Source organism: Echinococcus granulosus (assembly GCF_000524195.1).
Source record: "Echinococcus granulosus chromosome Unknown EG_S00002, whole genome shotgun sequence".
Lineage (NCBI taxonomy): Eukaryota > Metazoa > Platyhelminthes > Cestoda > Cyclophyllidea > Taeniidae > Echinococcus > Echinococcus granulosus.
Genome location: NW_020170382.1, coordinates 1,069,260 through 1,096,198, shown reverse-complemented (window position 1 = coordinate 1,096,198; position 26,939 = coordinate 1,069,260). Strand labels below are relative to the sequence as shown.

The window sequence follows — 26,939 nt, the reverse complement described above, 5'->3', positions numbered from 1 at the left end:
CTAGTTATCCTCTTGACCCCACACCGATAGCGATACCCTAGATGTAGCAGAGACAACTGGGGCAAAAGGGTCGTTGTTGGCCGTTAAACTCTGGGCCCAGCTAATTGCATGCAAAATTTATGCCAATGGAATTACTACCGGCTGCATTTGAAATACTTTGCAAAAAAACGGTTGAGTCCAAGTCAATCGCGGTTCCCTGAGAGGTAGGTGCACCAAAAACATTTCACAATTAAATATTTTGCTTAAAATACAAGGGCTGCATCTGTGGATCAGGCATTCGCTGTGGCTATTTACATAAGCAATGCATCCAAACAAGTACTTGCCCATCATATCGTCATGTAAGTGGCAGACAGTCTGTCTCTACGCGGTTCAACAGTGCTGGTTAACGTGAAATGCCCTCACCCCAAAAATCCACCCTCATGTTTAATGAATTTTGATTAGCCTTCTTGTCATCATTCTACGTCAGACTCGAGGTATTACTTCACTCATCGACAGTCAAGCGCCAATGCCAACACGAACTGCACTTTCTACTGCTTCGATTCCAGGCAAGCACTGTCAAGTGGGGATAGCACCTAGTCTAGAAGTCCTTAATCAGAGAGCACGCCGTAGGGAAAAGTCGATGCTTTCAGACTCACCTTCGTGCACCACTACCTAATACCCAAATGCCGCATAACTCTGCCAGTGTCCAAGGTTCTTAACCTGTCGGATTCCACATGATTTTTACAGGACACTTCATACCCATTACCCCATTGACAAATCACTCATCAAAGCAAGTAGCATGCATAATCTTCAAAGTGATTGGGATTCGTGGTCATAAAACCACCCTGAAACCACTATCGGGGGCTCAGAAACAGCCGCGTGCGCCATCCGCTTATCCTAGAGTGGCACTGCCAATCAACTGATAACATTTTATAAAACCGGACCCTTGTTCTGCCTTATTGTATACCTTCTAAGCCTCACTGAATGTCAACCCATCAATAACTCACTAAGTAGACCAAAGAAATAAACAGACAACAGAATGATGGTGGTCATTGTATGTTCATATGATAAAAAGAGAGGGCAATTGCGATTTTTAGCAAAGAACGCTATCATCAAATACTTCGGGTAAGAAGGATAGGGAAGAAGATGTACAAGCGCAAGGGAGTAGCATACACTGATTGATAAATCGAGAGGGAGAGACACACACACAGAGGCAGCATTGGGAGCTGTTGAAGAGACAGGAAACGAGAGGCACGGAAGAAGGGATGGATAAAATATGCGGTGAATGACGCATGAGGAGAGCGCGATGTTAATTCGATAGAGTGGAAACTCCATTGCACTGAGAAGGGGAAGGGAAGGGTAGGGTAGGCGATGAACAAGGCTACTGAGGCTGTGTACACGCGGCATTACGAGAAGGCGGGGGAGGAGGGAGTGGCAGCGGCGACGTTAGTGACCGCTGAAGGGACATTTTGCTGACCCTTCACTTGCACTCTATGGATGTCCGCGTACAGCGGCTCCGAGTCCAGCCCTAGAGGAATAGCGTATCCATAAAAAGGTTACGTTAAAATCGACTTATTTCGTCTGAAAGGCGAATTACGCGGCGTTTACAAAAAAAACGTTGGAGCCAAACTGCCATGAAACATATCGCTGTCTAACGATAATATACATACACCCGTTCTAAACACTAAAGGACGAAACAGTCAATTTTGATAAAAATTGAATGAAAACAAGTCTGTAAATTTTTCATATTACCTCAAGGGGAGCTCATGAGAACAAAGAATGGAATGATGGCAGTAAGGCAGCGCAATGAATAAACAACAAGGCCTCCTACCCGCAAGAATGTTATCCATAATGCCAACGGTGTTCAGATGCCGCGAGTTGTGCCGTTTACAGTCGCTGCCCTGTTCGTCCTGGAAAGGGTAATAAGAACAAGTCAAGGTTAAGGCAAAAGCCCTTCAAAAAACATCAGCGTAGCGGTAACAACTTGAGCGTTTGAGATGCGGTCATCATAAAGCCAGTAATTTACTTTCAAGTGGTGTTTGCTCGGAACGCTACTTGCCAAATAAAAGGCCCCTCTCAGTGGCAGCAAAATGTACAACTGTCGAAAAAGTTAAGAATGACTCAATCGAAAATTACAACTTCTTTGATGAGTAAATTTTTCAAAGATCATTAAAAATAATGCTTCGCACATTTGAAACGACAACGAAAATCTTCGAATTAAAACACCTAAGAGAAGCAAATAGTAAATAGCGGAAGAGGCACGAAAGATTAAGACGAATAAATTCAAGAGTCAGTAATGTTCACTGGAATTTAAAACGCTTGATTTTATGCCCGAAAAGGTTCCTGAGGGTCAAAATCGGAATTGAGCTACCCTGACAGGCAAAAGGAGACCCATTCCGTGAAAGGAGACCAGCAGTACGCACTACAGCAGTGATTTCCCCAGCTACGTGGCAGGAGGGAGGACTCACATGGCCGTTGCGCGAGGAGCGAGAGGCGGACCCGCCAGAGCGCTGGCGACGCGCGCCGCTATCACTCGCAGCGCCGTTGCGACGGTGAACGGAGGTGGGGACCTTGCATGATGACGCCTTAGCCAGATTTCGCACTCGCCTCTCCGCATCCGATGTCCACTTCTGAACCGAATAGAAAAAAAAAATGCGCTTCAGCGAGTGCCCACATGTTGATAATAGCTTTTTCATGAATATGGAGTGCTTGTGTAACATCTCGACAGCCATATTCACCTCCACCCAATCTGACGCCCACACAGCAAGTCCACTCTGTTGTTAAACTCCCCGGAAAAACTAGCATCTAGGCTTTACGACACATTAGAACGACATGCGCAAAAATTCAACTCAGAGTCCGAATGTTGAAATGCTCGATTAACGAGGAGGAAACTGTTGTCGTGTTTTTACTTTTGAACGCTTTTTTACAAAAACATGGTGAAATTAACTTCTAAAAGATATATACATACATCATCCATCAATAAAAAGCAAACGAAAATGTAACTTCCCCCGGAAATTTCGAAGTTGTTGCATTTTAAGGTATAAGGAATGCAAGAGAAAAAACGAATGAGAAAACCGTTTTATCAAGTTTCATTGCTTTCATGGTGCTTTCCAAAAGTTATAAAGTAAATACATCTGAAAAAACGGTTGATTTAAAAAATATGCTAACTTCAACTTTAAGCCGTGAAAGGGGAAGGCTTGAAGCCACCACATTGACGGTTTAAAACAGGCCTCTCGCATGGAGCAATCACTGAAATGAAGGCTGGCAGATTTGAGTGACCACGAAAGTTGCTTTTCCAGTGTTTTATTTGAAGCGATTCCTTAAAAGCATTGCCATCCTATCAGTCGGGTTCAAAAGTCGTCCATGTTCCAGGCGTAGGCAATTTTCTCTAGCTAAATACTTGCTCTTGCGAGAAGCCATTTTCTAAACGCCCACTGTTTCGCCTGAAAGCTAATTAGAGGTCGAGAGAAAATGTCAATTGCACATTCGGCGACGGTGAGCCGATGCCCATAAGGAGGTGAGCAACTCTTGACAAGACCCATTTTCATGACGGAACAAAGTGTCTGTTATGCAAAAGGAGAAAAAAAACAACTAACTGTGCATGCATATGGTACACAAGTGTCTCTTCGTGATGGCGAGACATTTGCGTGTGAAGAGTGGCAAAATAATACCCCCACTGTCCAAAAGGACGCACACACGAAGAATTGTCCAAGCGAAAGCATTTGAGGTGTCAGCCTCATTTTGGGAGACGGGTAGCGAAGATCTTGATGAGTTTGAGTAGATAATGGAACACTCGGGCTTCGGAAAACGACTAGAAGTATTGAAGTTAGTGCAATGACCCGGAGTAGGAGTTAAACCACTCGGCTGATTAAGCTTATCAGTGACGCAGAAAGGGACAAATACTCCCTTTACGTGGAATGGCAACGGTAAGTTTGAAGGTGCATGATCACTGACAAGTCACTATGTCGATTTAGAGCGAATGTAAACAGTGAAATATGCAGTACCAATGTAAACAACTTGCAATCACATCAAGACTATCGTCTCTAATTGCGGTGAATAGTGAGAGGACATTTTGGCGATCCAATCGGTACAACCAGATTGGATGAGTTAAATAAAATCCTCAATGAGAGGATCCAACCGCACTTTTAACCATTACTCACGAATTGTAAGGGAGTAACCGGAAAAGAACTACATAAACTAAAAAATACCACTGTAGGGGGCAGACATTGCTGTGAGATATACGGTTACATACATAAAAAGAGGTACTTCTGATTCACCACCAGCACCAGTAATTCTGCAAAAGACAGAAACGATTATAACAAACCAGACCGTTGATGAATGAAACTACTCTTACGCATGGTTTATGGCATGCGACAACCAAGCATAGAAATGCCAACGGAGGAAGAGATGGAAAATTCAAGACGGGAAGCATGGAACACGATTCATTCTCAGGTTACTAGATTTTCTCATAACTAGAAATGGCATCGTTCTAGGTCCACCTCATCTACCATCAACGTGTATGCTGACGTATGCGTGTGCGATTTGGGCCTCTCTTTAAAGGTCGTCGTAGCATTAAGCATTGCTGAACAGAGATGAACAGGCGGGTTCTTCCCCCGCACGAAGCATGTAATAATACTAGTCTAATTTGCGGCAAACCAAAGTCAGGATTCGATTCCACAATGGCATTATACGATTCCACTCCTCTTCTCCCTCCCGTATTCTGCGCTTTAGCCCTCTTTGTGGCCAGTATTGAAAAAGCCCCACTAAAAGTTACGATTATTCAGAATGCACTGTTAGGGTAGGAGAAGCGGTGACAGAGAAGCATCAAACTGAAGCGCTCAATCACCATCATTGAAATGGGTTGCAGGCGGTCAAATCTTACAGACAATAGGTACGAGAACAACGCTGATGCTCATTTACGTATAGTATCTAGGGCAGAATGATATACCATCCCGTTTTGTTCACCAAATCCAGCTCCTCTCCCCCCGCCCCACTTTGTGAAGGCCTTATTGAATTCCGTGGGGGTGAGCAAACTACTAACAAGTGATTCTGGTTCAAAAAAAAAACAAGTCAGAGTAAAGACAGGTATGTACCGAACTGAAGTGACGAAAGAAATTTTCTCAAAACATTCTGTTAACTACCATTATCGTGGACGATCGGATATAGCACAGATCCCACGTAAAGATCCTGTCAATACTTCAACATCTAATCCAAAAAATCATACAAAATACGATTGCATGTTGTTTTAAAGCAATTTTCCCTATCCGTGATAAATGTTTTGAGTTCCAAGGACCTCAAGAAACGATTTAAGATAAGCCTAAAAAACAAGGGTCAACTCTCGAGCAGAGATTTTTATAAAGCCTACAATTAAACCTTACCCAACAGTTCCCATCTAAACTCAAAACACCTATTTTATTTGTTATATTTCTGACTACGTTTTCTGTATGTAGTCACAAGGACTTCGAAGAACGATTCAGTTGTGGGAATTACTAGGAATCGGGTTTCAAAGATTGAAAAAGTAGTGACAGAAGTGCACCAAGCAGAGGAGTAAACTTTAGTAGACCAATTGCTACTACTCAAAATCAAATTAAATACATAATACGTTAAAGGTGACGTTAAACTACTTCCTTCTTGATTGCGTTTTGGAATTATGGGAATTTTCAGGCACGATTCAAGGGCAGGAGGCGTAAAGGATGAAAAAACTGCAGGTGAAAGGACCTTGTTACTGAATCCCTGGGTAATCACCCACTCACTTACCTTAAAGGATGAGTAGAACCGGGCGAAAGAGGCCATCTCGATTGCGAAGTCGCGGTCAGAGAAGGTGGGCGGTCGGGACGGCCCCGTGACAGAGTAGATACAGTGAGCGGCAGCACCAATGAGGATTTCCACCTCCGTCAGCGCGGTCTTCACCTCACCCACCTTGGCCCAAGCGTCCGGTGCCAGATACTGCAAGTAACCAGGGATTTCGGGAGCCGGGAATAGGGCATCCCGCAAGGACAAACCATACTCCAATTCACGCAAACGGTCCCGCATGTCCGAGGGCAGAACTTGGGGAAGAGAGAAGTGGAGAGTTAGATCCAGGTGGGTTTAAACAGGAGGGATGACTTGACATAAAGACCGGATCGAATGAACGGATAGATGAGTCTATAGATGGGTTGTTACAGTAAAGACAATTGATAAATGTGAATCGTGGAATGTGGGCAGAATTACTTAGCACTATTTCGGTCAAAGCTGCCCGAAGAAAGAGGTGTGAAGTGGTACGACGGAGAGATCTACCTGTTCGAGGTTAATCTATCCCTACATACAGAGGTGAAGTTAATCTTCCTTGCACTGTTCAGGGTAAGGATATCCGAAGATGAAACTATGCTTCGGGGGACAATCAACAGTGCGATGTGTGTTAGGTAGATAAACAGGCCATCCTATTCAACTACGCACGTACGTACGTCCGAGGACAAGGTTAGTGATACGAGGAGGGGGTGATATTTTTGTCCGCACACCTTGTGGGGAAAGCAAACAATGGAAGGGCTCGTCAACACAACGTAAAGTTCAAAATACGGCCACAGACCTAATTTCAGCCATTCACATTCGACGATGAAACGGTCAGATGAATGAAATATAAGGATACATACAAGCATGAGAACCTACTGTTAATGTTCATAAACAGCGAAAACGAACTTCCCACCAAAGCAAAGTGTGCTCAAAGTACGCATGTTTGAGGAAATGAATTATTTATGGCCCGAAGCATGCTATTTGGCATTTCTTGCTGCCAGTAAATATGGCAAAAAAAGAAAATGGGGACTAATATTAGCACGTAAACAAGCCTGGATGGCAAGGGCAGCAATAGTAGATGCGAAATGAATTTGATTTCCAAACACGCGGCATGAAGTGGTAAGCCTATTTCGGTAACCGGTTAATTACCACCTGCAAACAACGTTTGGAGAGCGCGGGAACGTACGCGAAAGAGATGAAAAGTGCAGAAATAGCAGCACGTAGGAGACAAAGCTCCTACTTTCGTGACTAAAGCCTAAAAGTAATACCGCGGCTAATCTCTATAAGAATCCCTTTGCAGGAAACGAGACGCCACATCTGAAATTCAAACCGGTATGTATCTAACTCGCGGGGTCAAATAGTGGGAGCTGGGGACAAAAGGTAGCGCGAGCTAGATCAACAGATGCTAATGACCCATTGTCCAATTAAACAACGATCATCCATCTTCAATTCGAAATTAGGACGTTAAAAATGTTGTAATAATTTAAAGATGTGTGCAAGTAGTATCCTATCAGACACGAATAACAACTTAATTGGGCAACTAGAGTAAAAATGCAGGCTTTGCAATGGAAATTTGCGACTTCGGCTTTTGCAGTGTCGAAGTTAGCACCCAGACCTCTGTTTTAATTCGTATGCCAATTCATTAAGGGCAAAGGCATTCATCAAATGGATTCTCAAGCCGCTATTATTGAAATGAAATCTCATCCACGCGCTGAGCGAAACAGCATTTGCATCAAAAGAAAAAAAAGCAACGAATAGGTCCTCAATACAAACATATTCTTCCCTTTTCAAAACAAATCCGTATATCTCACATTTCAGTTCAATCGGATAGCCATCAATCACGATGCTTAAAATATGGTACATGACAGTTCTGAAGGCGCTGCTGCAGAATGATAAACAGACCAGCTGAAACTTTTTATTGTTGGCTGAAGGGAAGGCACCTCCTTACCAGATAACTGAGACGGCATAATTTTAGAGTCAACCTGTTACCCAATTTTAGGGACCTTGTAACTACTCTTTGCGACGTGTTTGGACAGGAACAAAATAGTCGAATTGTACACAAAATGGCATCTGCACAGGAACCAGTGCGAGTTATGCACCCCTCATCCGAAGGATGCACAGCTTCAAGGTTCCACTTTCAACTAACAGCTGTACACCAGGGAGTGAAGTGAAAGATATCGCTTTATCAAAAAAGCCTATTTGCACCGAGAATAAACGGAATGTTGGGAAGGGGATAGAATCATTTGGTGTGATCATAAAGTAGCTATGGCAACAACAGCAGCGGCAGTGAAGCGAACACTTACTAACAAAACAGGTTGCTAAAAACTGCCGGAGGAGCAGGTAGTTAATAGAGCGAGTGATAATCTTCCCAGAATCGGACAGCAAAATGGATTGATGGGTTGAAAAGTGGGGAAGACATAACAATGTACCACGGTCTACCAACCCACGCACTACTCAATAGTCTGCAAAAAACTGCTTACAGGAGAATTAAATGCTCAGGGGAAGAGAGATAGACAATGCGTACCGCGACTGCAATGACTCACTCAAATGACTAACTTGGACACTCGAGGGACAGCCAAAGAGACGCAATCAGGAGGCGGCTCAACTGCAGGACAGTGGTAATCGACTCCATCCTGGCAGGTCAGGCTGACGCTCACTCAATTTTGGACAGGGGCGCAAGACAAAGGAAGAGGTTGCCAACTAGTACCATGGCTGTCCACCTCACACAGAGGCGACACAACGCTTTCAGTGATTACAAAAATTAGCTGACACTGATTGAATGAGTTCACGCAACCGCCGTGGTGTCGTCCGGTCATTACAACATAAAGGAGACAGCATGTTGTCTTGGCTTATGCTGAGTGAGCTTTCAACCACTTTAATTCCCAAATAACAAAATTTGAGTTACATGGATGGGGTTGACTCGATGCCGTTCACCTCCTACGCAGAACTTTTCGACTTTGCAGACAAGTGGCTGTATGATATTCCACATACCCCCACTAGCCATTTAAGCAAGTGTCGCCAAAAGAGAAATGGCGTGACACATTAAAAGGAATGGGTGGATTGAAATCGCACCGACTACTCATTTTAAGTTGCGCCAATAGCCGAGATAGAACAGAGACGGGAAAATCTGGAAAAAGGGTCAGTCTAGTGAACGATGGACGAAGTCTGAGGATTCAATACGTCCTCACGCAGCAAAAAGGAGAAAGATGAATGCAGAACACTAGACAGCAATAAAAGGACGAGCTGATGGAACGAAAAGATGTCTGGAGGACTAAAGCACGCAGAAGCTTCCCTGTGGCTCGTGATTCCAGACAAATGCAGCTATAGACTGACCTCGTCTGACCTCTAGCTCATGTAATGATATAGAACTTCCCCAATAAAGGATGTGAAGCACTGATTTCACAAAACATTTGCTTCCATAGCTTCTCTTTTCATGACTTGCAAGTAGTTACTAAATTTAAAGCGGATTCTGCCGAAGTAATTTGTCAAGCAAAGGAAGCGATAGACGAAAGTAGCCAATATGTACTCGATACACCACTAACATTGAAGGTTGTACTCTGACTTGACACAAACTTAGCAACTCATACTCGTTATTGTTGCGTGAATGACCTCAATGCTTCCCACTATTGCTATGATGCGCAAAGAAACTTCATGCCTAAGGAGGGTCGCCCATGACGACGTTTCAATTATATTTTGACCTTGCGCAAACCATTCCCTCCCACCCGGAGAACATACATGAATCTGATCGAGCCGTTCCAATCCAAAAAAAAAACCATGAAGTGCGTCATTATTTTTCTGAACAATTTTGGTCTACCACCTACACCTCCGACCTTCAGCTTTTCCACACCATACACGCACACATCTGCGAAGTAATGGAGCTGATAGTTTCAAACCGAATTACCCCTAGAGGCAGCATCCAAATGAACAATATCGTGAGTCCAGTCAAGGGCCTCAGGAGCAACAAGTTCAACAGCCTTGTAGAGGGCCTCCATGAAGGGTTTGCGACGGTGGGTTGTTGCCGAGGTAGGCAGGACACCCTCGGAACCGCGTCGAGGAACACAAGGACTGTCCCTGCTTGTGCTGTCAGCAAAAACATCCACGTCGATCGACTTGCGACGCATCAGTAACCACCAGTCCGCAAGCTGAAAGGGCGAAAGGAATGAGCAAGTCGAGCCACGATGCGTCGTCCCAATTTTGTGCGAAGTACGCACTTAGACTTCAGTACATTTTTTGCGATCGACAATAAATGGGAGAAATCCAACTGAAATATTGAAATACATTAACATGAAGTTATTGAATGTGTGCTAGAATATCGCTTAAAATGGTTATGCCAGCAGAAACACCGTGCTGGATGAAGTTAAATATAGTAAGGTGTCAAGCGACAGAAAAAAAGCAGCACAGCCAGTATTTGTGGCTGAATGGGATTTCGTAAAAGCGATGAAACCAACACAAGTAATGAAAACACGAGCGGCTTTCTTCGGCACATTCGCCTTCTCAACAAATCCCGCCTTACATATTATTCCAGAGGTCGGACCAGAAGCATACCACTTACCGCTTTATATCAAGAAGAATAATAATGACAGGTCAGCAAATAAGGAGTTTAAATGCTGAAGAAAACTCACAGAAGAGAAATCACAGCCCTCCAAGATGAGGAAATCGGGTTTTCCCAAGAAAGTGGCGGCCAGACTCTCGGCAATACGAAGTACTGTCGGCAGCTTGGTGTTGACGACTATTGAGTTGCAGCAAGCAGACAGTGTCGAGAGTTGCTAAAAGGGGAGTCGTCAAAGGGTATACAGTGTGAAACTACTCAACCATGAGAACGCAAATGCTGGGGCACCTGAGAATTCTCATTAAAAAAATTGAGTCTTTCTAAGGATAGGAACCGGTCTGTGTGTCTACATGCAGACAAATATGCCAAAATGGTGTTTCCCAATTGCCACTCTTGGGAGAGGCGTATCCTACCGGTTTGGTGTTTACGCATGATAATTGGGAAAGTCCTAATTCCCATTGGTGATGACGAGCTAACACAATTTTCATCTCCCCGTAGCCATAAAAAGAATGACCCTAGTGGTAGGGAGCTTCAAGGTCTTCCCAGTTTTGCATTTTTACTCCTTACGCACGTTGTGCTCGTTTGAACAGGATGCAGATGTGTGGCTCACTATCAAAAATATCATTAGTAGTGTAGCGCACATTTGTTTATAATTATAAATTTAAGCATACGAACATTTCTGGTTCCCGACAAATTGCCTGGGGTGTTGGTAGCACGGTGATAGGTTTGAGTCACCTATTTTACCAGGTCCCCAGACTCTGTACGTGATGATGGACCCCCTCACGAATAGCATGGTTTACAATAATTTTTAAACTGAAGCAAATTTAGGCACAGAATGGGAGTACAATGTGTATATGTGTGTGCATGTGTTTACGATCCATAAACTGTCAGTAAAAAGTGCTGGGAAAGGCAAGTATAATTTATTTAAGGCATATTACTGGCATCAAACAACTGATTCCCCAGAAAACGTACACTTAACATGTATAAATGATAGTGCTCCATAGAAAAACTGGTTTGCAAAAGGAAATGAGTCATTGAACGAAAGGAAAACACCCTTAAGACAGAGATCTCTAAGGAGTTCCAAAATTAGTTGAAATCATCGAACAGAATTCGGGCGACATTCACTCAACTAGATGCAGGAAAGTATCCATTCAACTGGCGACGAAAATGAATATGAACTTCCTAGGAATAAAGAATCCAAATCATTAGAATGTGATAAAAACTAATTTTCAAAACGTCTTTGTTGCTAGAATAACAAAAGCGCTAAACGCTTGTCGAAAAATGGATGGGAATTGAGAAAAACATTTGATGCAAACACACACTCCCTTATTCCGGTCTCCGCTTGTGCATCTCAGAAGTGGAAATGGGAACCCCTGATTCCACGCACACTGCATTTATTCCATCTTCCCTTTATCTACTTTGCATGCAAAAATAACGCACGAAATCGCGTATACACCTGTGCACATGCGCATGTACACGAGTCCTGGCTACATATGGCAACACTTTAAAAGAGGATACACATCACGAATGTAAAAGAAGCGGCGCGAGAAGATCTATAGCCGGACTTGGATCACTTCTCACGACTCAGTCGTGAAGTGAAGCCATCAAAAACATGTTTTTTTTGAGATAGATCAAAGAAGCGAGCTAACTGATCACACACTCGAAGGAAGAGACATTTCACAGACTTCAATTTTTTCAAAAAAAGAACCCAATACATTTCCCAACATTGCGTTTGGTATCACTTACGTTACTCGTTAGCTTAATCAATACGTCAAAATTTCTTATACACCCATACATAATGATCATCTTCCACCAACGTATCCACACAAGGTAAAGAGGCTTTAAGCCCTCTACCGATGCATTTCGACATTTGGGAAACTTCATGACATTTACTACGATCATAAATCTAGTTTATATCGCCAACTAATTTCATTGGAATAGAATGGTTCATTACAAAGAACACAATCTTCTAGAACCACATACCTTACATTCCTTAACATAGCTCAAATGTCAAGAGTTAAGGTTTGTAAATGAGAGATTTTGAAGTCAAGTTTGCCACGGAGTAGGACAGAGGTAGCCCTCTCTAAGGGAAAATATCTAAACAAGTGTGCTTTATAAACAAGTCTTCTGGTGTGTTGCACCATTTGTGTAGATTTAGACATGAAGACAACTAGGCTGCAAGATTATAACTTGATAATTTTTTTCATTAGTACAACTAACACTTAGCGACCAAGAAATAGTGAACTCAAAGTCGGCACAGATGTAACACCTTTTTATGGCACCTTTTGGTCCAGTGCTGTTTTCCAAGAATTTCACCACCAATCAGCAGCCACTGAGTAAAAACAATTTTAATTCCTTTTTAGCTTGGCGGAAAGGTGATTAATCTGTGTTTTGCCAGGCTAACCTTTTCAGTCTCGCACAAAGTATGAAGCGGAGCCGTTGCCCATATCGTCCTAACTGCCAGATTTAATATGATAGAAACGATAGGTGCAGAAGCTTTATCTGGTAATAAGGTTACTTCCTTCAGGAGTAATTTGAAGGCTAAGGGATCATTATTTCTGCGACTGCACCATTTCGTGAGGCAGAATGTCCAGTGCCACAGTTGACGACTTTTTGGATTGTTTATACTAAGGACCAACTTCTCAACAGATTCCTGGTCTAGGTAATTCATATACGATTAAAAAGCAATATCGCTCCTCGCACAGCTAAGCCTATTGCATCAAATCCCAAGTACACAAGTAAAATGCACCACGAAATTGGATTCAGTGAAGAATCGGGCACAACAACTAGGTGGCGAAAGTGGTTTCACTCGCTACCCAATCAGGGAGCATTGGAAGACTTTCTGGATCCAACTAAGTTGATCGAGTTATATTTCATTCCTGTAGCTGAAAATAAAGTTAATTTATGGAATTCGTGGAGAGGACATTGGGTGGTGGAGGGGCTTCTCAGCTTTATAAGCTACTGGTGATACAACTTTAAAAATTCCCGCCTTAAATTATGCAGAAAGATCATTTAGCACATTAAAATCACCAACAATATCAGCAGAAAATGCAGTTATTTAAAATTTTACACAATTAGACCGATTACAGCTTGATATCGCATTGCTGTAAAGCTTGACATACTGAATTCGCACACAGTATGCGAACAGGTAGGTAAGTGGTTAAGGGTCAAAGAAAATCCACATCAATATTGGGACTAAAGGTGGGCCATTCTTACCTCAATAAGCAGCTGCAGGTTTGCAGTAAGCACAAAAGGCAGCAGGTTGACTTGTAATAATGCCTGCAACAGAGGCCAGTCGGCCGAAGCGGTGGATTGATAAACGGGGCTGTTGGCGAGGTCTCGATTCACCAGTCGCACACGAAGGTGCGCCTCCGCCGCGTCAAAAAGGCGTGGAAGAGCTTCCGACCCGCTCCACCACCCACTACCTCCGTTACCATCGCAAAAGACAGCAGTGGCAGCTTCAAGGAGAGAGAGGAGGCGAGTGGCCACGAAGGGGTTTAGACTGACAGAGAGAAGAGCGGTGACGAGCGGTAACACTGCGGTAGCCTCGACGGTCTCACGCTGGTCCGCTTCATCCTCCGCCGTTGTCATTGCCATGGGAGCTTCCAACCTTATTGCGTCTTTTGTTACAAGACGGGTGCTGACTAACCATTGGAGAAGCCTGGAAGCAGGAAGTGCATACACTCTTAGTTTCAGTACCCCACTAACCCACCACAAAAGAGAGATTATCCTTCTCTGAAAAAACGCAAACTTGGTTTTGTGTAATCCTGTTGGTCAACAATTATGCCGCTGAGTAATCAGCAAGCATTGTTTTTTTAGTGGAAATTGGTCAGTAAACTAGGAAATATTGGATTAATAATCCGGATTATCTTAGAGGAGTGTACTAACTTCCGTTATCAGCAACGAAATAGCGAATTCCCCAATGATTTTAAATATGCTCAAAACAGGATAGTTAGTGAAGCTTAACAATAAAAAAAATGAACATCCTGTTTCGTAGTCCAGAGGACTAACAATCATAATTGATAGCGAATCAGTTAGAATGATGACCACTCGTGTGCTCTAGTCAGCACTCCGTTACACTGTTAGTTGGTGTTCACACTCCTAGTTTGCTTAAACCTGTTGGAAGGAAAGATCGCTTTCTCTTTTATTATTCCGGCTAGGGACTTGGCAGGGTGAGCGCTTGCAAAAGTACACAACACTTTATAGCAACACTATTGGGCATTTTATCAAATATTCTTAATGAACGGTAATGAGGTAGTAGTGATAAAAACCATACCCTAAAAAGGGGGCCGAGGGGTTACTCATGAACCAATATGAGGGTCAATTAAAGGGTAATCATCAATTTTCCAAAAAAAAAAAAAACTAAATCCCAAGTAGCGTGGACCAAGGCATTCTTTATGATAGAACGAGCCATGGAAGCAAAACACGACCACTTTATACCTATTGCTCCTAGCTTGACGAAACTATTAACATTTCCACTTGGAGAGGATGTTTCGATGAGCAAGCGACGCATCCAAATGAAGTTAATTTAAGAAATACACAAAAAATTCATCAAGGCGAAAATTACTTGCATCTAATACTGAGATACAAGTAAAAGGAACACTTAATAAGTGCTTAGAAGCCGTGTATGGAAACTCTACAGTCCAAAAGTCTGCTCACGCATGACCGTAGTTTACGTGTTCCATCGACTATCTCGTTCCGATGAAACCCGGGAACAAACATTGGTTTTTAACAATGAAAAAGTAACGCTGTATAAAACTTCTAGTTAGCAGAACTGAACATATTATTTTGCATGCTTCAGACGATTAGACACCATGCTAACGGATAATTAACACGCATTAAATAACAGCAATAAATTGGGATTTGGAACACTATGCTTGCGAAAATCGCCACAAATTCCCTTGTCGATGCGATTTATTCAAAAGATCCAAACGCTGTGCTTTGTAAACAAGACCACCTCCTCGGAACCGCTTATAGGTTACAACAATACTGAGTAGAACCCGTTCGCATTATGGTCACTGTTTTTAGGTTAACAAGAAAACCAATTGTGATGTAGTCAATTTCACAAACACAATACACTTCTAACCAGTGTTGGTTTAGGGAAGTTTACCCCACCATATTGCAACATTGGTTCTGAGCTGCGTAGCAGAGTTACAAACCGAACTGACCCGTCACTCACAGTATATGATCGCAGAATCAAAAAGGTGAGGCAGCTAAACAATGTTTTAAAGGAACGCTCAAAAGGCGGGTGAGAATGATTGGAATCAGATCCTACCATGTCAAACCAAGCTTAAACCCATTATTAAGAATAAAGTATCAACAAGCATAAATTAATGGAGGAAAAAATGAACACGCTACGAGAGAAAAAAATTTTTGTACACGGCTAGGTTTAGGAAATGGTTTCACATAATAAACGAACCTGCGTGGTTGATAGAAGGCATAAAGTACGTAACTAGAATCGACCTACCCGAAAACTAACTCGCAAAGAACGAATACACCAAGCAACCCAACATAAGGATTCTGCATTTTGACCTGAAGGAAAACGTCCTGGGATGGGGTTGAAAATTGCTTGAACTGCATTTTATAAAATTTGACCCTACTGACCTCCAATCTTGTCATGAGGTAATTATCAAAAAGCAGTTCAAGATATCATTGCTAGAAAATTAAAATTTTTTGTCGTCTCTGATTTGCCTTCAAACTTGAAAAAGGTAGCAGAGCCAGCATTTATCAGCTATACGCACGTCAGATGTAAAATTATTCTACGAATGAAGTATTTTTCAAGTTGAATCAGCGGAGATAATTAGAGAGGAAGCACCTCTCAGGTCAGTAGACGCGGACTCGCAGAGCTAATGCAATGATTACACACACAACCAAAACCCGAAAAGTAATTCCTTCCAAATGGCATATCCGATCTATAATAAAATCGGTAGATTCCCAACTTCTGATCTACGAACGGTGAGACTGCAGTCATATCAGCATTGGATTTTGTGGGCTTAATGAACTTTAACTACTGCTTTGAATAAATATATTTTGGAGTCAGGCGAAGTTTAAATCAGCAGAAGGACTGCAATTCCAAACAGCGTGTTATATAGAAGTCACAAAAAGACAGCCAGAAGTCACTGGGAACTGCCCAAAGCCGGTGCCAACTACCTGTCCCGCCCGATCCTATTTACTCTTCTAAAATCGCAGCCAAGCAAAACGAGTTGAGGAGGCTGTAAAAGGGCACTTGATGAGGGAATTAGTCAACCCGAATGACTAATATGGGTGGCCACCCTCCATCTCTATCCCATCCCCTCGCCCTGCCACCACGCATGTGCGGGCACACTGTATACGTTCGCCGATGAACACCCACACGCGCTGAGCCGTCATAAATTTTCCAACCCAAGAGCCTAGCTAGGAGAAGAGAGAACAGACGACGCACGAAACGCTATTTTTCTGGCACTCGCGAGGAGGGGATAGGGAATCGGTAGTAGGTAGTGCAAAAGGTCACTGCGAGCTTCAAAGCAAACTCACATAGACAGCAGTAAAACACATGAATCCAACTATTCCTCCGCCAGGCTATTGCAGTGATGAACGAGCATGCCGGTGGTAAACATTACTGCCAATATTTCATGACGGTGGAATAGTATGTGGGTATCAATCGACTATTCGTAGTTTGGATTAACCACATGAAAGGATGGCTGGAGGAAAAGCCCCAAGAGCCGGGAATCCAGTATAAAGCGTTACTCAGGTAAGAAACAATGTAATCGGCCATATTTTGTGGCGGTAGAGCAACATGCAACCATAAAGCAGAGAGAAATCTAGCTACCATTAGACAGAGTATGACGACTGGGGGAAAGAGCGTTATTTATCAGAAGAAAATTAACTACCATCAAAGTGGCCAACTCAACCGGTCTTCAATTTCCTTTCTAATAGCATTTAATTTTTCATGGACAATGAACAATCTACCTGGTAAAAGAGTTGCCGTAAACAGCTAAAAAATCGCCACATATGCATGTAACGCTGATAGTGAAGGTGTTAATCACATCCTTTTCACAAATAACAAGAAGCTGCAGTGACATCTACACTTCCAAAATAAAGTGACCGCCTGCATCTCGTGCCAGCACAGCAGTGTTTTACCTTAAAGTGCGATAATTACAATGGTCTCAGTAGCCACCCTTCATTCTTGCATAAAGTGGTGCTCAAGAACTGCAATTATTTTGCCACTTAATTCCACGGAAAACGGAGTTATCTTTGGGTTCAATGGGAAGGAAGGAGACTTCAGCACCTTATCATAAACATACGCCAAACACACCTAACTTATTTTCAACAGGACGAGAAGAGCTCTTGGAAAAAGACGAGTCCTGACAGAAGGGATATTTTCAATGGATCACGTAAGCTTTAACACTTAAAACAAACAGTAAAGCGAGAGGACTAAGTCTTCCTCAATCCCTGTGCGTGAAGTTCCATACAAAAGCATTTTTATGCTTTCGTGACTGGGTGCGAATGACGACTACAACGACTGCCAAAAGCGATCAGGCAGCAAGAGTCTGTTCTCTCAGTTTCGCCCCTAGTGAGTCATGGGTGTAACTCGCCCTGAGGAGTACACAGCAAGTGTGCTGGGAAGCTAACATGACCCAGCTTCCTATATAACAATCCATCGTTGATAAAGCACCAACTCAATTACAAGTGGCACAAAACATTTACTGGCCAACGGAGAATAAATAATACAGCTAAGACGAGAATCGGCTACCGGCGGGCACTGAAAACACAAAGGCGCACATGCATACACGAGGGGAGGAGTATGACACAACGGCCCATCGAAAAGTGTAACCGTGCGAGAGTTTATACATGATCCAACAATGCAGGATATGACTAGTCCACGGCTCTGCAATTAAGGCCACAATTGCCTCCGAACAACAGATGGCTAAAAGTGCCCCGCAAAGTGATTAGAAAGACAGCTAATTTTCCCTGTGATGCTGAAGATGTTGGCAAAATATGCAATAAATTCACATCAAAGCAAAAGTTTTGAGAGCTAAGAACACATTCTCCCAGTCAACAAAGTGTTAATGAGACTGATTAGTTTTGGAAAGACGGGGTGAAACTTCGTAATCAGCCCAGCGGCCGACAATGTGACAAAAGGGTCTGGATGAGATGAAAAAGGGTGGAAGAGGGCTTAAAGCGATAAAAATAGGCCAATGCTGGTAGCGGTTGTCGTTTGCCTGGTCATGTTTACTACGGTCAGAAAATGCCACTCCAAAAGACACAAGACGTCTAGTATTCGCGCTCGGTAGCTCCAAAATGGAACTGTGGAAGTGAACTTCCAACTGTAATACTTGGCAGCAAAAGAGTGAAAACCGAAAGGAAAGCTTTGATCAAGCAGTGACAAGGCCTGGGAACTTCAAACTGGAGCGCCCATGTTGATGCTTCTCTGTGGGTTCCGAAAGATGTTATTCTTTTCTCCGGGCAACGTAATCCTATGATTCGAAATTTTGCAGGAAGAAATAGTGTGTGCTTCATCAATGCTTTGGCCCCTTAAGAGGCAAAGGATAAAATTACTTTTTGTAAAACAGAGATCAGGGTTAGTATGAGATCAAAAATAACCTTCAAAGCAGTGAAAGCGAAGCCTGGACCCATTGCCTATTACTGTTGATTAATGAAAAAGTAGTCGAGGAGACAACAAAGGAAAAGACAAAAGTATTGGATGAGCTTCTAAGGCCGATTCGTAACTTCTCCAGACACAATTAGATGATTTGGATACTTTTTAGACTGATTTACAAAAAAAATTGCTAGTTTTGCGTTCATTACAGTAGCCCCACATCTCTCATTACCGCAGGAAGGTAACGCGTACGTCCATTTGCACTAAGCAAAGGTAACGAGGATGATTTTTTCCGAAAAAAAGTCGCTTCTAAATTAAGGCAAACGAATAATACCATGCTTAATTAAAGGCTTTGATTAGAAAAACCTAAAGAAGAAACTCAATTTAAGCAGTTAAGGTAGGGTTACACTACAAGCCGTAGTTAATTGTGGCAAAAAAGAACCACTTTAAGGGTTCGACTTCAAGTTTTAGCAAACAATAATTATCTGCCGTGTGGTGCACCTATTATGTTATGAAAATAATATCACACGAAAAGGGGAAAAGATTCGGAGAGATGGAACAAAAGGAATGCAAGCAATTAGCACTTAATGTCGGGAAGTTGCTTTTCGCTGTCAGTGCCCCAAAACCAAAGGTTGGGAAAGAAATATGAGAACCACAGCCATTAGAATCGTTCTAACCAAAAGGTGAAAGGTTTAACAACTGAGAATTCCATTATCCTACAACATAAGAACAGAATAATTGTTCCCATTCATGTGTCGGGGAAGAGAATATCCGTCCAACTCAAAACCTTGACGTTACGATAGATGAGTTTAAAATGGCGTATTCTCATCGCCGATGTCTTTAAAAGGTATTTTAATGAAATCTCCAATGCACCAATGTAGGGGACTAGCCTACGGAGTTCACCGAAGTCAAAAAAAAATAAGCAAATATAAGGGCGTTAAATGGATCAGGCCCGTAGCGAGACAAGCTCCGTGCCTCACAGCGTTATTGTAAATATCTTTCTATTTCGATGTGAACTCAACAAATATGAAGCAAAAATTAAAAAAAGCTGAGGACCTTGACGAGAACAAAAAAATGTCAGGGAAAATAATTCCGAATTTGTGCTGTCATTGATGCGTTTTAAAGTGTGAATTTGCATGAATTAGTGATCACTGAAACAAATTCGTGGGTTCTACTACAGATTTGGACATCATACAACTTCAAAAGGGGGACGATTTGGAACATAAATCGCAGAAGGAGATGTAACGCAGAACTCACAGGGAGGTATGAATCACGGCAAACCTGCCATAAAACAGGTGTCACCTATTATCCGTCAACACTACGTGAATCGAATAGCAGTAAAACTATGCACGTACTGAAGAAAAAAACTAGATGATGGAGTTTCTAGGGCAATAAAAGCAACGCCGACATATCCAAATCAATCAGTATAACGAATAACCAGTTAAAAACTAATTGAAAAATTCATTGGATGAAAATGACAAAGTAGGATTCATTAGGTAGACCTCATGCCTCCAGGTACAGAGATGGAGTAGATAAGTGAAATAGCTGTCTAATTAAAATCACCCAAGATAAATAAATGTAGGGGTGACTAGAGACATGAGAGTCACTAAGCAAGTAATGGCTACCATGATCTTTTGGAAAACATCCTCTAATAGTTTAACCGTAAGAAAACGCGGCAATTAGGGATATTTGTAACATAAGACACCAGAAAAGGGCCTCACCTCACAGCCGTATTATCAGCTCCTTCTACTTGTTCAACCTGCCCTTCAGCATCCTCCTCCTTCTCTGCCTCTTCCACTTCACCAGTTCCGGTGCAGAGTCTGAAGGCGCGATGCGCAGAAGCGAAGCAGGTGGCCCAGGGATCAGGCAGCACCGTAGCCAGCTGATGGCACCGCTGTGCAGAGGCGGATGTAGCAGCACCGCCGCAGCCGAAGACGTACCGGAGGCGCGGTGCAGCAGCACCGGTGGTGGAGGAAGAGGCGTGCCAACGCGGCAGAGGCACCGCAGGTGCGGGACATGGGGGCGTGGGACACGAAGTGCTGGCCAATCGAGAGATTAACACGCTGAGATTCGTGGAGAGGTTGGCAAAAGTCTTGCGCGCCAACGCCATGTCCGACACTAACAAATGAGAACGGAAGGGGAGTTAAGCCAATGGCGATAACTAGAAATGGTCGTAATTAGGCATAGCTCAGTGTAGCAAAGGTATTATTTTCTCATGTAATACAACCATCATGAAAGGCGTTCATACAGAGAGAATGAGGGCCCAAGTTATGTATTTTACCAGTTATAGAAGACGTTCAATAGTGGCAAAGGCAGGCAAAATAGATGCTCTGTTACGAAGCTCTTAACATCTCAGTTTCGCAGATGATGTCTTTTAAAAGCAAAAAGTAGAGTTAACCTGTCAGAACCATCGAGTCGGAAGTATGCTGACGCGCTATGAAAAAAAAACCCACCGGGGAGCACGCCGACGAGTAAATTTAAAAAAATAGGTCCCAATATCAAGGAGCTGTGGCATTCGACAAAAGTTCACCAGTCAGAGACAGGTGGTGTTGAAAACTGGCAGAGCCCGTAAGGTGAAAATTGCTTAAAGGCCACCGATTGAAAATTAAACATACCCAAGAAGTATAAATCATCGGATCACCACACACGACCGACGAAAGCATTTCTGTACTTTCTGTACAAGAGCAATTGAAAAGACCTTTATCACAAGTGAATATGAGAATTGAGGTGCCGAAGAGAGGCCATCGAATATTTTATGGGTGAAAGTTGGGTAAGCTGAGTCGGAAAGAATTAGTTTGCAATCACAAAGGTACGAACGGATCATCTACAAGCTGAAAAGTGCTTATGACACCCAATAGCGTATGCTTATAAATTATGGAATTAGTCTGAGGGGTAAACTCAAAGTTTCGTGAAATTTTAACTGAATCACAAAAAAAAATGTGACGTGTATTTATTACAAAACTGCACAATGATACCAAAAACATAAGATTAGCACCAAATCTGCGCTATGAAATTCTCGTAATTCAACAACAGAACCACGGATAATAGCTTTTCTAGTCAGTAATTACCACAGAAGTTACCAAAAATAAAAAGTAAACGTGTGAAAGCTGCTTACAGGGGCCAGGAACCATGAGGACAAGAAAACACAACAAGAGCTAACGTGACAAAGCTTCACAACTGATTCCGTAAAATAAACAGTTCAGAGCAGAAGTGTGTAGGTGCCCTCCTATTTGCATTACCAAACTACCGCGTAGACACGTTCCATTATCATCATGGCATTCTCCATCTTGGAAAAAATAGCTTAAACAATCAAATGATTGACGTAAATATGAAAAACTGTCCTTTAAGGAAAGCAACCGTAACACTATAAATGCCCACTAAAATCTGAACAAGTTAAGGAAATTCTCGCGACGTAAAAAAATACAGGAATATTAACGTCGCCAGTGTCAGTAATGAAGCAGTACAAATAAAATAACCTAGTAGCTGGATTGGACACTTCCTGGAGCTCTGCTTAGCAACGCCCTAACCCCTACAAAACATTACTGCACAAAATTTACCTCGTGCAATAGTCAGGCTTAATTCCTAAGCTAAATGAACCTGTGGTCACCGTTTAATCAGAAAGTACAGTGAATAATTCATATTCGACAGTCTCAGCAATATCATTCGCGATAAAACAGAAATTGCTAAATAGGTGATAAAAGTATGTGCTTTATGCTACACTTTAACCCAAGTACGCTTTTGCCGTGACTTAATCAGTCAAGCAGAAAAAAACTGACAAATGTGAAGATCTTTAGCCCACCTTGCGAGATAAGAGTGCAAGAGATAAGGCCGTGCCGTGGTTTCTCTGCAATCGACCCCGATTTCCGCGAGAAGGTATCGTAGTTGACTTCAGAGGAAGAGGATGAATGACGAGATGAGGCGGCGCCAGAGGAGAGGGGGAAGGTGGAGGGAGTGTCACTCCCACTGTCCATTGTGGACCGATTCGTGGTGGAGAGCATCTCGAGGGACATAGATTTGCGGCGTGACTCCACCGTGGGTGGAGAGGCATTTAGCCTCGCCGTGGCTGCCGCCGCCTGTTGACTCTCCACGGTGGCAGCAAACTCGAAACCCATAGGCAGAGTCGTGGATGTGGTCATGTTGCACACCGAGGGCTTCTTCTGCCTCGGGTTCGGCGCTGGTCTAACTTGACCCAGGCTATTGGTCTCTGTTTCAACCGCTGTAGTGTTAATGGCGGCAGCGGCATCCTGTAGGCGCTGGATTTGACGGTGTGCCGCGGCCAGAGACTGTTCGAGCTCCGTGATACGCTTGTTTGCCGCCTCCTGCTGTCCTGCCGCCACGTTGATGTCGCGGATCTTTCCGCGAAGTGATTCGACCAACTCCGAGAGAGCTATATCTCTTTGCTGAAAGAGAATACAAAAACACCCTCACTAAAGTTATCAAACAAGGCCATCTACATTGGTGTACATAAGCAGTAAAAAATTAGGGAAATCAAAATCGGGAAATCGTAGCAGATTACCACATTCAATCACCTCACGACTCATCCAAAAATATATTCTTTGTAAACTAGCATGGTAAATGATCTCAAGTCGGTTCGATCATCCTTTCAGCATATATTCTAGGAATATCAAGCCACATGATCATGTAATATCCCCCATCAAGTTAGCAAAGGCCAATTTCAAAGGAAATTAGATCCATAACTTAAACACATTTGAGTCCTAACACCATTTTCAATTAATTCCATAACAGAGAAGGTGGTGTACGAACTTGCAACAATAACAATCTATTACGATCTATAGTAGTGCTTATTTGTAATTCAGACGCCTGAACTACAAGCTTAAAAACATATACTTAAAAGCTATTAAACGGCAAAAGTCTAACATTTTTCGAAAATGCATACAAAGCAGCAGAAATACTACTACATCCACAGTCAAAGAACTGCTGATATAGAGCTAGCGTACCGGAAGTAGAAAAGCGTTAAGCCTGAGCCAACAAATCTATGACTTACTCTAAAGCTGATCAGGTGAAAATTTTCCTAACTGAAACAAGGCTAATACTCTATAACTTGTTTGTTGGTGTATTCAAGTAATAAAAGTTATTTATGTCGAAAACTTGGCAGGGTATGGCAGTGCCATGTTTGAGAAACACTTTTGAGAGCTGCAAGTATTTGTTTTACGAGGATATTCTAAAAATGGGATAGGGATAACTGGCAGTGTCAATTGGTCATTTTATGTGCGTGTAGTTTAAGCTGATAGCTGACAGGGACTGCCACGCCGCTTCTTTATCATCTACATAATCACCTAAAATGTTCTCTTTAAACGAAAAGCTACATTTCTTCAGGCTGTGAAAACAACAGAAATATCAATAAATGACACTGCCGAAAATTACAATGCTTGTGGTAGCGAAAGCTACTCTTCAAGCACTACAATATGTAGAGAAATGTTTTCTTTTTCAAAAACCTTGAGGTTGTTTCCAGCTTAAAGAGGGGGGATTAGGTATTAAACCATCTCACTTTAAACGAGGCGGCTTGTTGTTTGGCTGTGCTCTCGGAGGCCTCCAGAGCGGCCTCAAGACGAGAGACCTCTTCGACAGCTGCCTCCTTGGCCTCCGCGTCGTCCAACAGGAGGGAGCAGTTGACCATATTGTTCACGTAGGCCTCTACATGCCGATTCAACTTGTCTCCGGGTCGTGCTTGCAGGGCCTGTATGGGTAGCACGCAGAAACGTTGGGGAGAGTGAAGTAAATAACAGGCCTTTTCTCTGGGGTGAATGAGTGAGAAGTCACGATAGCTAAAGATCCAGCAATCAACTAGCTACATTTATTGCCTAATATCTTTTATTTATTTGTAGACAATATGAACCCTAGAGCGGCAAGTGCCAAGACGTAGCTATATCAAGCGCAACAGGAGCAGCCCAAAAATATGAACCAATCAAGATTGGTACAAGGCGGTTGGGAAAGCCATAGGAAAGCCTGACAAAAAAGTCATACATAGGTTATCCAATGATTAAATTAATGGCTATTACAACGAAATGATATTGAAATGGTCGAGTTAAACTCAGAAGATGGAAGCGGGTATAGAAGTCAGGCTACAAATCCTAGTTGAGAAGTTAAGCTAACTACTTTATTAGCCTGAAAGTGACCCCTACTTCGTCACAATAACATCTATTGAAAGAAATATCAATCCCCTCTTTCCTAGTACTAGTTAACACCTTGCAAGCACTGGCTTAATAACGTAAGTGGCATGATAGTTGGGTAATACCAGATAATTAACAAAGACTAATAAATGCAACGAAATGGAAATAGCGTCCGAAAATGCCCATAATGAAAGACAATGTAGGAAGCGGTTGTTGAAATGGGGATCAACTAACCCGTAAGAAGTCATCGAGGCCAAGCAGAGTAAAAGCGTACTGCAGATACACTCGAAGGTTTATATTCTCAGGAGAATGAACCACAATGTTGATAAATTGAATGCAGGCCACCTTGAAGCAAGAAAGGAATACGTGAACTAGTGACGCAGTCGTTCCAAGTAAAAATTAGATAAAGCTATTTGAACTAACCGAGTATTCCAGATTGTACTGATCCAGTGGAAGGTCCTCATGAACCCGAAAATCATTCATCACAGTTTCAAAGCACGCATTTTCACCGATTGTACGACGAAAGTGGTCGAATGCTTTCAGAACTCTAGGATGACCTCCTCCAATAAGACAAATCGCTGAAAGCAAATCAAGTGCCAATGCCTTCGTCCTAAACGCATCAGAGATAGAGAAGTAAGTTTTCTTTCAAAGGGCGTGTAACTGGATGATGTGAGATTACTTACGCGTAATTTGGATGCAAAATGCAAAATGTGATTATTTCGATTACTTCAGGGTTTTCAAAAGCTTTCGTACACCCGTCCTAAACGAGTGAAGAACCATAATTAAGGAACAAGTAAAAACAAGAAATGAGAAAACGTATTTGCTGACTTGGTTATTCAGCAGCGTTTTGAAGCATTTCAGACACAAATGAAGACAGTCTTTCAGGGTTTCGAGAGTCAACGAGGTAGACAGTGGCATGTTTTGACTTTTTAAAGTAGGCGAGGCGGATTTATTTCGACTCAGGGAGAAGTTTGGAGTAGGAGGAGGTTTGTCACTGGGGCCACGAGCGTTTTTTGATTTTGCTGGACTGGAAGGATCCCGGCGAGCCAGCGATGAGGGCGCAAATTCCTCCACGGGCATCGAACCCTTGCGACGAGTTGTGTCCGCATGCAACTGCGTGCTTCGAAAGGTATCCGTTCTAAGAAGGTAAGTGAGAAATGGCTACATTTTACCTTGAAAGATATTTTAGGGAATCACCCATAAATGCGACAATCGCCTCCAGACCATGGTTTTCTAAAAATTCCAAAACCCATCTTTAATGGCAAAATAAATCAAGTGAGAACGTACTCAATCTTATTTGTACGTAAAGATATTTCTGTGGAGGTGAATACCTTCTGGAAATCATCATGATCTTGTTTGCGTTTGGATGCCTAAATAGTTATGGACGACTTACACACAGCATACCGTAATTTGCGCTATTCGAGCCATTTTAATGTTTTCCACACAGTGTGCTGGTGAAAACTTGACCGTATTCAGCTCCTGTTATCAGTAAATTTAAAAAAAGATCACTACATAATTTAAAACCAATTCCATCTTTCGTGGATAAGGCAACTGTTCAATGAGCTTCATTTTTTCATCAGTGACATCCAATGATTCGATGAACCGATGCCAGCGGAGTTCAAAATTATCATTTTTTGGGACAGCTTTGTCAGATAATCGCCGACCTCCAGGATAGGGAGACTGAGCCTCCGGGAAACCCGGACTATTGCCCATCCTAGGCAGTCGAATGACAACTCCGACTCAGACTGCCCGCCACGAGCCACAAAGGACAACACCACTCTGCTCAGTTTATATTTGATATTTGTCTACATTAACAAATTCAGAAAATTATAGGAACAAAAGCCGAGCAAAGCTTTTGCTACAACATATTTAAATCTGATGCGTAGCTGCTAAAAGCATATAATCAAAGCGTATTGTTCCGCCTCTAAGTTTT

The 26,939-nt window shown here is 42.6% G+C and overlaps 1 protein-coding gene across 1 annotated transcript; it reads right to left on the bottom strand. All coding sequences in view use genetic code 11, as the record gives it.

Annotated features, from left to right (window-relative positions):
• EGR_00495 (Formin-like protein) lies at nt 1-26,719 on the bottom strand (the record flags this gene model as incomplete). The annotated part of the gene is made up of 19 exons (XM_024489744.1): nt 1-100; nt 1,390-1,507; nt 1,811-1,889; nt 2,448-2,609; nt 5,737-6,026; nt 9,650-9,890; nt 10,371-10,514; nt 13,514-13,958; nt 20,597-20,993; nt 22,675-23,275; nt 24,385-24,573; nt 25,241-25,351; nt 25,430-25,616; nt 25,690-25,766; nt 25,835-26,144; nt 26,179-26,259; nt 26,294-26,376; nt 26,411-26,485; nt 26,519-26,719. 19 exons carry the CDS (start codon nt 26,717-26,719, stop codon nt 1-3), a joined length of 3,891 nt encoding a protein of 1,296 aa, XP_024355741.1.
• Between the last annotated feature and the right edge of the window lie 220 nt (nt 26,720-26,939).